The sequence below is a fragment of the Neophocaena asiaeorientalis genome, unplaced genomic scaffold (genome assembly GCF_003031525.2).
Source record: "Neophocaena asiaeorientalis asiaeorientalis breed wild unplaced genomic scaffold, Neophocaena_asiaeorientalis_V1.1 scaffold315, whole genome shotgun sequence".
Lineage (NCBI taxonomy): Eukaryota > Metazoa > Chordata > Mammalia > Artiodactyla > Phocoenidae > Neophocaena > Neophocaena asiaeorientalis.
Window position 1 is genome coordinate 1,258,484 of NW_020172011.1, and position 12,880 is coordinate 1,271,363.

At 39.9% G+C, this 12,880-nt stretch overlaps 1 protein-coding gene across 1 annotated transcript in view; it reads left to right on the forward strand.

The window, feature by feature from the left end:
* The window catches only part of LOC112403084 (putative olfactory receptor 10J6), a 130,335-nt gene that overhangs the window by 95,907 nt on the left and 21,548 nt on the right, over positions 1–12,880 (forward strand). The window contains 1 exon segment of the mRNA XM_024750414.1: positions 1,063–1,074. Coding sequence (XP_024606182.1) covers positions 1,063–1,074 — 12 coding nt within the window.

Here is a 12,880-nt window from a genome sequence, read left to right on the forward strand (position 1 = left end):
ATAAAAACAAAATTTGTTGTAAGGGAAAAAAAAAAGTAAAGCATTTAACACTTGATTAGTAGAAGTTTTTAGACTTCTCCCTCAACGGAGTTTATTCTCATTCTACTCACAACTGTTTATTTCTATGGAATTTAATTGAGGGCCTGCTAAACTGGATTTCTGGGTCACAGTTAATAGAACAGAAAGGTAGAACAGGTCTGGGGTTGCTCTACTCACTAAGAGCTGTGGCTCCTCCTTCCTTCTGGCACATCCTCAGACCTGATCTAATAAAATGCACATCTGGAAACTAGGGGAGCAGGGCTGTCTGGTGCCACATAACTCAAGGCAAATCTTCACCTCCAGTAGCCCCTGGAGCACTGTAAAATAATCAGTGACATAAGTGTCCCAAAGTCATCAAGAAAATACTACATGCTGAATAATACTCATGTCACCTTTGCTTAAAACCCTCTAAGATTCCCAGGCATTTATGGTAGAAGTCAAATTTTGGCAGGGAATAGGGTTGCTGCAGGATTTGACTACCTGTCTGAAGGTCCACCATATAAAATGTTCAGCCTACTGACTGGCATGTAATAAATGATATTATAATTAACAATATTAGCATACTATATACATTGCTTATATTACTGTTGTTGTTTTTATGTAAAATACGTGGCACACTGTCCTGTTCTTAGTTGGTGCTTAGGGAGAATGGGTTTCAACTCTGTCAATTCCTTTCGCAAAGAGAAAAGAGCAAGAGATGCTAGATTTAGGAGGGAGTCCAGTTAAGCATGTCACAGGGGCACTGGCCATGGTTGCAGAGAATGGAGTCAATGAAGACCAGAAAGCAAGAATTTAGGAATAACCCAACAGTTTAATCAAACTCCACCCCCTCAAAAAAGTTGAAACCAACCGGTGACAACTTAACAGGAACAGATGAAAGGCACATAGGCACAGCACAATGTAATGAACACAGAAGATTCCAGAAACAGATGATCACGCTAGAGAGTTGCCTCTCTATAAAGAATTCCTAAAAACTGAGGAAGAGCTGCCACAATGGGTTTCTTACAAGTCAGGTCCCATGAGCCTCCCCACCAAGTAGGAGGGAAACGGTAAGTGAACTAGGTAGGCAGGTGTTTTATTGATATGGGGAATGTTTAGATTCCCTTTGCTATCTCCTGACTTAACCATATATTTTCTGTTTATGATGTATCTCATGACTCTATATTTTGAATATAGTAGTCAAATAAAAACCAGACATGACCCTGCCTATTCTATTTAATGAAATATAATGAGGATAACTTTCTGCAAACATTAAATTAATGCAAATTCTGAAGGAATCAGGGAGGGAGGAAAGATAAATGTTTCATTTTTGTTTACAAAAGTATCATCTCCTAATTGTTAAAAGTATAGATAATCTAAGAGAAAGGGGTTCCTTATATCCAGAATATAGAACATTAAAAATCTAGCAATGTCCCAAACCAAAACCACAATCATTCTTTATCAATACATTCAGTCCCATGTAATTAATTCTTGTTCTGCTTGATCTTGGGTGAACAGTTTAATGAACCTGTCAGTTTCTCAGTTAGAGTTCTAGAAATCCTGACTCAGTCCAGTGGTATGGTTTCAAAGTTACAGAAGCAAAGCCATCAGAATCCTGTAGCCCAGAGTTCCTGTCATAGTCTTTTCCAAGGGACTCTGAGAAGACAAAGCACTCTGGCCTGTAGATAATTGCAAATGCTTCCCCGGAAGAACCAGAGCAAAACAAAAACTATCTGTGGGTGATGCGAGACTTAAAACGGCATGGGTAAGATATGATAAAGAGTTAATTTAATAAGAATGTTTGGTTGTTTCTATGACACTCAACATTTTAAAATAATTATTAGAATTATGACTGATTACACTGGACATTTCATTAGTTCTAGGAAATTAATACAATTTCTGAAATACTTACATTTATATTAACCCATACAAATATAACCTAAGTTAACATCTCTTATTTGACAATGCCTTTCCATATAATCCAACCTATCAAATAAACTAAATTAGTTTAACATCTCTCTTTTTACAAGGTGAGAGAACAAATCCTCTGAGACTTTCCAGGGGCCCTCTAGGAAATCTCAAAGTCAGTTTGGAGTCAAGAAGATTTCATTTAGGATTTGATTTGGGGAAGGCAAAATTGTCAAAACTGTAAAACAAACAAAAAAACCTTAGCTCTTTTAAAAGTGATAAGACTTGGTTCTCTTAAATAATCAAGAATAAGGTTAACATAAGGCACAGGAAATTATGCTGATAAGACAGAGAATCTTTGTTTCCTAGGTGGATGACTTAAAAAGTAAAGAAAAATCTTTTAGGATCTATTAAGAACAGACCAACAAACCAAGAAAACTCTGTTATATTAATAGAAAGAAAAACAGATTCTAGTTTTGCATCCTTATATTTTTGAGCTCATTTTTTTAAAACCTTATGAATAAATCCATTCAATCTCAGCCAGCTTAACCACACATGAAATTACTTTTCCTCTAAACCTCCTACAACTTTCCATATCCATTCAGGTTTTTTTCCTTTATTCTCTTCTTTCTCACTCAGGGACAACCAGTCACTTCACTTCAGGACAAAATTATTCTATTTTTCCCTTAATGAAAACACATGCCTCATACCTTGCAAAAGTTTCCTTATGAAAAACACATCCTACTTTTTTGTATACTTTGCCTAAAATGTTGTTCCCCTTATAATTTGTGGTAGTTTTATTTTCATACACTGATTATACTATTTTAACCATTAGTAACCCTTCTTTTATAGAAAAAAGTCTAGGACGTAGACAGCTGTGAACTACCTGTCACACACCAGCATTCTGTGATAGACTCGCAATTTTTTTTAATATACCATCTCACAGTTTTATAGGTCCATGCTTCCTCATATTTTTCTATATGGTAAAAGGAACGTGTTGACAGACTCAAATATATTTAGCTTCTCTATACCAAACAAAATTTAAAAGCCAAAAGCATATAAACTTAAATGTAAGTTCAGTAATGAATATTTCAGCAATTTATGTTACTTAGAAATGGTTGAGATGTTTAATGAATATCTGTTATTTAACTTAGCATAACTCTAAGGTTGTAATTTACCAAAAAAGATTCTGGAAACGATTTTTAGGCAGACATATTAAACCATTACACAAAGCTGGCCATCATCTCCAGTTATTTCCCCGTTAACTCTTTGTACAGCACACGCATGTTAGGCAAGTGTCAGGAAAAAATAAACAACAACAACACAAAAAAAACTGAAAAAAATAAGTTAAATGCTTGGGAGTTTTTTGTTTGTTTTACTGTTGTACTTGATTTACATAAAGCAGTGGCTATCAAGCAATTCATTTTTATTCCATCTTTACTTGTACATTTGTTTTTAGATTGAATTTACAATTTTTATAATCTTAAACATCTAGTAGATATCATATCACCCTGTTTGACCAGTAAACCCAAGTAGAATAAAAATGTACGCTCATACTGTAGTCAGTGCTGATCATCAGAAGGCATAGCTGTTTTTATTCAGTCAACGGCATTAAAATAGTCTTCAAAGATTTGCTCAAATCACAAAAACTTGAAAAGCATTTGGGTTAGTTCCTATATTTCTGGAAGTGTTGGTAATATTTAATTTACATAAACACTCATTTACCTCTAAGCTGATTTAAACAGAGCTCCTCTACAGGACTTTATAAATTTGGTAATACCACCCAGAGGTAGGAAAATATCACAGATGCATAACATATTTACACACATACATAAACATACAGGTGCAAAAAGATCTTATACCTTTTTTCCATCTAAAATTTGAGCCATGAGCCAGGTACACCCAGTAATACAAAAGCTCACTGGGGCTTCCCTGGTGGCGCAGTGGTTGAGAGTCTGCCTGCCGATGCAGGGGACACGGGTTCATGCCCCGGTCCGGGAAGATCCCACATGCCGCGGAGCGGCTAGATTCGTGAGCCATGGCCGCTGAGCCTGCGCGTCTGGAGCCTGTGCTCCGCAACGGGAGAGGCCACAACAGTGAGAGGCCCGCATACTGCCAAAAAAAAAAAAAAAAAAACCTCACTGGTGTATTTACACTCTCTATTTATCTAAATTGTGTTTTTGACAGATAGAACAAGTCAAGGTTAACCACTCAATACGGGGGTTAAATCCTTTTACCAGTATTCGTGGAGATTTTTAAGATCTTTTGCCCTGTCGTATGGACACAGGACTACATTTTAGGTAAGAGACTGAGGCGACATGAAGCAGCTGTCTAGATGTCTCCAAAGTCTGAGTGGATAAAATAGCCAGTCTGTTTCCAATTGGCCTTCTTCATTTTTCTTTTCAACCTCACGCGATTGCTTTTGGGCATCCCCAAGTCCCTTGAGAGCCCTAGTGGGGGCAGGGAGCATAAGTTCAAGTGCCTGAGGGGCTGAAGTGAGAAGTAAGAGGGCCCAGCAGGGTGAACAGAGGATGGGGGAGGGAGGGGCTTGAAGAGGGGCACAAAGGATTCAAAGGAGCTGAAGGAAATATTGAAGGTGATGAAGGAGGAAGGGTGAGTGGAAGCAATGGGAAGGGAGAGGTCTCGGGGGAACCAGTTTGGGGAGATCTTCAGTTTCCCAAAGAGGCCCTGAAGTTCCATATCAACCTTAGTAAAATCATGCCAACAAGAAAGGAAGCAGAAGTTAGCAGAACATATAGTCATATGGGGTTCAAGAAGGGGGTTTCAGTTGACTGAGAAGCTCCAATGGGAGAAGCAGAATCAAACAGAGAAAATAGAAGCTTCAAAAGATCCAGGAAAAAAAAATTTCCAACCTAGGAGTCAAGGAGTGGATCCCCACTTGACCATTACTCAGCCATAAAAAGAAATGAAATTGAGTTATATGTAGTGAGGTGGATGGACCTAGAGTCTGTCATACAAAGTGAAGTAAGGCAGAAAGAGAAAAACAAATACAGTATGCTAACACATATATATGGAATCTAAGAAAAAAAAAACAAAGGTCATGAAGAACCTAGGGGTAAGACAGGAATAAAGTCACAGACCTACTAGAGAATGAACTTGAGGATATGGGGAGGGGGAAAGGTAAGCTGTGACAAAGTGAGAGAGTGGCATGGACATATATACACTACCAAACGTAAAATAGATAGCTAGTGGGAAGCAACCGCACAGCACAGGGAGATCAGCTCGTGGTTTGTGACCACCTGGGGGGGGATAGGGAGGGTGGGAGGGAGGGAGACACAAGAGGAAAGAGATATGGGAACATATGTATATGTATAACTGATTCACTTTGTTATAAAGCAGAAACTAACACACCATTGTAAAGCAATTATACTGTAATAAAGATGTTAAAAAAAAAAAAGAGCCAGGAAGAAATTTTCTAGCCCAGGAAATCAGAAAGTGAATTTCCATTTGAAACAAAGAACCAAGGACAGGAGTCAGGGATTGAACAAATCTCTACTCGAAACAAAGAGCCAGGAAGAAAGACTTACAGCCCAGTAGGTACCCTGCAAAGAAAGAAGCCTGGGCCTCTAACCCAGCTTCTAGAGTATACTGAGAATCTTAAGAACCAAAATCTGTCAATGGACTGTCATCTGGGGCACTGGTTCAAGAGCTGGACCCTGAACAATCAGACAGGAATGAAGACAGAGTCTTCAAAGGTGCTGGGTGTCAGGGCCTAGGTGAGAAGTCCAGGGGTCCAATGATGCATCTGACCTGATCCAAGTCATGGCACCACTACTGCCAAAGAAAAGCCAGAGCCAGGCAGTAGGTAAAGTAATAAAAGTAGGTCTTACTCAGAAATATTGCATTGGGGGGAAGAGACCTCAGCATAGAACTGGGCTCAGTTCCAAATGCAGCATGGACAAGTGGGCATTTATAACCAAGGAGGAGGGTGGGGGTCAGTATGTTCCAAAGAGGAAGCATCGGGGTAAAGGAGATTCTGGTTCAACTAACTTGACAAAATTCTTGCTGACGGCAGACCAGGGTGAACAGATATCAAGGGTGGGGGATGATGAACTGGATTAGATATCGAGGGTGATCAGATATAAAGTGTGGGGGATTGTTTCTCAATTGACTTGGCAGGATTCTTGCTAAAACTGGGTGATGTGGGCCTTACAAGGACAGACACAGAAGCCCAACATCAAAGCCTAGTTAAGAAGAGGGCTTCGAGAAGCCTGACTGAAGTCTGGTCAAGGAGAGAGCCTTTGTCACCTCAGACCCTGAGAGAAGTCCAGGAGGCAGGTGGGCTAAAAGTCAATACCCCTTCCGCTGGACTCATGTGGGAGGAAGAATGACATCAAGAGGAACCAAGGACCCCTCACTAAAATTTCCTTTTATACACCTGGTCACTATCTCTGGAAAATGCAGGGAAGAGGATGAAAACAGGAGACAGTGTCCAATTATTCCAGAAGGTTATCAGCCAAAGGCAATGACTTATATTATCAGGTCAGACTAAGTTTTAAACTAAATAGAACATTTTCTCCCTGTTACCTGCTGAGTCCTGGCTCATGTAGAAGACCAGAGAGTTACAGTGTGAGTAAATTACTCCACCCCACTACACAGATATGCCTACTGGGAACTTATGGAAATGTGTGTTAACAAGGATTTTTATAATGGTAAAGGCTGTGTCTGTCTTATAGACCCCTCTTCTGTGAAACATGGAGAAGTTCTCAGAGCTAACCATACAACTTTGATATCCCATACCATCGTATTCATTCACTCATTCACCTAATTAACCACTATTTGTTTCACAACTACCCTGAGCCAGGTGCGATGCTAGGCACAGAAGATATGAAGCTGAGAAAAATGACACTGGTCCAAGGAGTTTTGTTACTGGAACAAAGTCCTCCAAGTCAGTAATTAACCAATGTACTAAACAATGGCTTCTGAATTTTGACCTTTCTCCAATCTCCAAGTAACGCTATACCTCTTCTTTTTCACAATCTCTCTGAAGAATAGAGAAACCCCTTTCAGAAATGTTAATTCCCATTGGGAACGTCTATAAGTCACAATAATAATAGCTTTTCTTAACAAATCTAATGGTGTTCATTGAAGTGAAACTTCTGGACCTCTTTCTTGAGTACTTTCTGTAACTGTCAGATACACTGGCAGTGATGGCAAAGGAAGAAAAAAAAAATCTCAGCAAGGAAAAACACTTGTGGCATGAAAAATCCACCAGAAAGAAAGAAGGATATGGACAGCACAGAGGCCTAGAATCATAACTGGAGAAAGATATCAGAGTCAGAGATCATGATAATTTCTGACCCTTCTGGTTGTCCTAGGGTCAGTCAAGACCTAGGAAACAATGGATATACTTAATGCCCTATGATAAATGCCCAGTGGGCAGAGCCATAATCATTAACATCCAAGTCCTTTTTTTTTGGCCCTCTGCTACATTCGTAAAGGGATCTTCTTACTATATAGGAGTCAACCTGGCTCCAGAATAAGCTGCTTTTCCAAGATAAAAGCACGTATGATAATACCCTACCCCACTCCTCTCTTTCCACAGTTTACTTAGGTAAATTCAGTGTAAATTCCTGAACTTAGAGTTAGTAGTAGACTACTCGTGCCTACAGTAAAATTTAGCTTCAGGTTGAATTGGGATGAAAATAACAAAAAGATGTGGCCTGGAAGTGCTAGTCGTTAGTTCCTTTTGGAGTGGGAGACAACCTTTTTGATGACCCGAAGAAACACCAATGCTGACATGGAAAGAGAAACCAGACCTGGATCACTTTTAACCACTGACTTGAGAAAGGTAATAGTTCATTGGGTTATAAATTGACTTCATTTGGGCTTCAGAGTTTTCTAATACCCTCCCAGGCTATGCATACCAGGTTGCACCACATGAAATTATTACTATTTGTAGTTAAAACAATCAAATATCAGCAATTTCATGAGGTTCAACCTAATAAATGCCCAGAGAAACAACGTCACAGTTGGGGCAGTACCGTATTTACATCTGGAAAAATACAACAATAGAAGTCAAGGTTGACTGATACACTGCAGCTGATATATTACATAAGGCCTGTGAGCTACAAAAGGCCCATTCAGCTGTATCCGCACTAGATAAATGCCCTCTGATGAAAACAGAATATGCTGCAGAAATGTCTTCCTTCATTGTGCCCTCTTGGGTACCATCTCTCCCATCCCACAAGCATGGACAGACAGAATAAAGCATTCAGAGAGAGAAGAGAGAAGAGGGAGGGAGAGGGAAAAGGAGGAACAAGGGGGAGGTAGGGGAAAGATGTTATGTAAGTTTAGAGTGCTTTCAGCTGCCAATACCTGAATTCTTTCTGGATTGACAATGGCTTAAACTAAAGAAGGTATTTTTTCCTGTCTCACATACTAAGAAGTTCAAAATAGGAGACCAAGGGTGGTGCATTTTCTTCTTATTTTTATTGGCGTATAGTTGCTTTACAATGTTGTGTTAGTTTCTACTGTACAGCAAAGTGAGTCAGCTATACATATACATATATCCCCTCTTTTTTGGATTTCCTCCCCATTTAGGTCACCACAGAGCACTCAGTAGAGTTCCCTGTGCTATACAGTAGGTTCTCATCCAGGGTGGTACACTTTTAATGTTTCCTTCTAAAACAAGTTGACTCTAACTGCAGAGGTCACAAAATGGCTTCTGCAGGTCTAGCCTTCATGTTCATGCTCAAGGCAGGAAGAAGAGAAGACAGCACCAGAAATATCTATCCTATTTTTCAGAAAAGCAAGTTTCCAAAACTGTGTTACATGGACACCTACATGAAAAAAGATGCTGGAATAGTGGGTATTTGGTGGCAAGCAAGGTTATGGCATCATTGAGTTTTCCTGAAGCAGCACTCCAGTATGACCGGCTTCATGCGTTTCAAGAGACAGCTGTGGCAGCCATGGCAGGAAGAAAACTGTGTGTTCCAGAGTCTGGCCATTAGCTATGCAGCTACTAAGAGGCTTTGCCCCAGCAGCATCAATGGCTTCCTGAACCTGGATCACTTAGAGTGGCCTCCTGATCCCTTTCCTTCCTGACTTTTGCAGAGACAGAAGCACCCCTGGCAGGCTTGTTCAATAGTCTTGTTCTGGGAGTTTCTAGAGGCCCAGCCTAGAGTCTGCTCTCCTGTCCACAGTTTTGTAAACATTTAATGACCTCTTTTAAATCTTTCTATTTATGGTTTCTGCTTCCTGCACCAGGGCCCTAACTGATGCACCAGCCTATTGTCCCTGCCACAGGTAGTGAGGTGGAGAGGCAGCTTTGTGGTGCCTCAGCTTCTGCCTAGGACTGTAAAGGAGAAACTAACAAGAATTAATTTCCTTAGCTACCTGAACTTCCCCAAGAGAACACATATTTACTCTCCAGGCCAAGCCTTAATTGCAAAGATCTGAATCTTTATTAGTGTTCATGGTTCTGACATTATTTCTTTCCTGAACAAAGGACACTATGTTTGTATCCTCAGGTTTTGGATTTCCTCTCTCGTTAGTTTTCTTTCTCTTATATAAAATGATTTCAGGACTAATACTCTGATGCATGGCTATATCACAGGGTATTCAGCCTCTGGAATTTGTAATAATTTTTGGAAGCTGTTTCGCTATAAAGAACAATTTATTTAGAATTTGTTCATGGATTTCTCCTTTCATGGAGTTACATTTAAAGAATAGAGACTGTGGGGAGAGAGAGATGTACAGCACAATTTGCTGTAATAGTGTGTTTACTCAAGTCAGTTGTAGCTGGTCCTGACCTGAACCTCAAAGCCATCAGAATATAAGCTCTCCAAGGTGAGGGAACATGTAGACTTACCACTGTGTGCTCAGCACCTAGAAGAGGGTCTGAGACATACTGGGGGCTTAATAAGTGTTGAGTGAATGAATGTATATGGACACCTCAGAAACCACTCCCCACCCAGCCTCCAACACCAGTCACCAGGATAAAGTCATTGGAAATGATACCATCCTCACCTATGTGTGCATGCTGGCCTTCATCTTCTTACTCGGTGTACATGGTTTGCTCTGGATAAGAGGATCGGAGTATGAAGAAAGCAAAGACTGTGGCTAACCCTGGGACCCAGAGGGGCTCCTTCTGGCTCTTGGACCCATCGCTTTCCAAGATCAGTCTCTAACCTCAGTGAAGAAAGCCCTAAATCTCACTGCTAAAACTTCACTAGATTGCTCTCTTACCCCTAAACAGAGGCAGATCAAGGTATGGATTACTTAGGCAATTTCCCAGATTGCCCACTCTAAATGGTACTTAAATAGCACTAAGATGTGAAGAGATAGACAGAATTATACTATTTAAGAAATTAGATTTGAAGAAATATTTTTGCAGTTGAAGGATATGATGAGTGTGTGTGTGTATGTGTGTGTGTGTGTGTGTGTGTGAGAGAGAGAGAGAGAGAGAGAGGAGGATAAGAGTGCCAAAGAATATGCTTATGTAATAGATACTCTCTAAAGAGCTATGTTAATAGTTTAAAACACAAACATTTATTACCTTACACAGTTTCTGAGGGTCAGGAATCCAGGAGCAGCTTAGCTAGTGGTTCTGGTCCAGGGTCTCTCATAAGGTTGCAAACACGATGACACCCAGGACTGCAGCCATCAGAAGGCCTGGTTGGCACTGGTGAATCCACTTCCAAGATGGCTCACTTACACAACTGTTAGTCAATGCCTAAGTCCCTTGCTGGATCCTGGCAGAAGGCTTCAGTTCCTCACCAGTTCCTGGGTGCCCTCATGACATGAGTGATCAAGAGCAGGTGAAAGAGCAAGCAGGAAATGGCAGTGCTTATGACCCAGTCTCTGAAGTCACACCCTGACACACCCACTTTTCTCTACTCATTAGAAGTGGGTCACTAAGTCTAGTCCAGACTCAAGGGAAAGGGATTAAGCTCGCCTTAACAAAGGGGGGCATATCAAAGAATTTATGGACGCTGTAAAACAACAACTCTCTCCTAAGAAAGGTGGAAATGGTTAAGTATAGGGTGTTTGCTAAATTCAGCATGCAATTTTAGGGCTGTCAGGGGGAATACACAGAAGATTGGAAGAAGTTTGCCTTTCTCGTTCCTCCCCAAGAGTGCCAGAATTTTCCTCTAAATTAATGATTGACAACTATTTAAATAATGCTCTCCAGCTTGTGAAAGAAAGCATACAAAGATTAAAAGATAAGGCAATTGGACAGCTCAAGCCCCCTTTGGCCTTCCTGGCTCACATAAGGGGAGAAAAAGAAAAGACTAAAATTTTCAGAGCTGGAGGAATCAGACTCCCTGACTTCAGACTATACTACAAAGTTACAGTAATCAAGACAATATGGCGCTGGCACAAAAACAGAAATATAGATCAATGGAACAAGGTAGAAAGCCCAGAGATAAACCCACACACCTATGGTCAACTAATCTATGACAAAGGAGGCAAGGATATACAATGGAGAAAAGACAGTCTCTTCAATAAGTGGTTGCTGGGAAAACTGGACAACTACATGTAAAAGAATGAAATTAGGACACTCCCTAACACCATACACAAAAATAAACTCAAAATGGATTAGAGGCCTAAATGTAAGACAGGACACTATAAAACTCTTAGAGGAAAACATAGGAAGAACATCCTTTGACATAAATAACAGCAAGACCTTTTTTGATCCACCTCCTAGAGTAATGGAAGTAAAAACAAAAATAAACAAATGGGACCTAATGAAACTTAAAAGCTTTTGCACAGCAAAGGAAACCATAAACAAGATGAAAAGACAACCCTCAAAATGGGAGAAAATATTCGCAAACAAATCAGCAGACAAAGGATTAATCTCCAAAATATATAAACAGCTCATGCAGCTCAATATTAAAAAAAAAAACAAACAACCCAATCCAAAAATGGCCAGAAGACCTAAATAGACATTTCTCCAAAGAAGACACACAGATGGCCAAGAAGCACATGAAAAGCTGCTCAACATCACTAATTATTAGAGAAATGCAAGTCAAAACTACAGTGAGGTTAACTCATGCCAGTTAGAATGGGCATCATCAGAAAATCTACAAACAACAAATGCTGGAGCGGGTGTAGAGAAAAGGGGACCCTCTTGCACTGTTGGTGGGAATGTAAATTGATACAGCCACTATGGAGAACAGTATGGAGGTTCCTTAAAAATCTAAAAATAGAATTACCATATGATCCAGCAATCCCACTACTGGGCATATACCCACACTGGGCATAAAACCACAATTCAAAAAGACACATGCACCCCAATGTTCATTGCAGCACTATTTCCAATAGCCAGGTCATGGAAGCAACCTAAATGCCCATTGACAGACGAATGGATAAAGAAGATGTGGTACATATATACAATGGAATATTACTCAGCCATGAAAAGGAACGAAATTGGGTCATTTGTAAAGATGTGGATGGATCTAGAGACTGTCATACAGAGTGAAGTAAGTCAGAAAGAGAAAAACAAATATCATATATTAACGCATATATGTGGAACCTAGGAAAATGGCACAGATGAACCAGTTTACAGGGCAGAAATTGAGACACAGATGTAGAGAACAAATGTATGGACACCAAGGGGGGAGAGTGGTGGGAGGTGGGGGGTGTGATTAATTGGGAGATTGGGATTGACATGTACACATTGATGTGTGTAAAACTGATGACAAATAACCTGCTGTATAAAAATATAAATAAAATAAAATTCAATTTTATATACATCAAATTAATTGGATATAAGTACTGTATGATAAATCAGAAAAAAAGACAGGTGAATGTTAAACCTGGTTATTATTATGTTTTCTGTGAGCCACTGGACTTCTTCTACCAGCATTTGTATCAAGACTATGTTACTGAAATAAATTCTGAACTCATTACTTTAAAACCCTGGTCAGTGCAGGGACTAATGGAAAACGTAAGCTATTGATTTCTGTAGAAGGATTGCAAGTGTTCT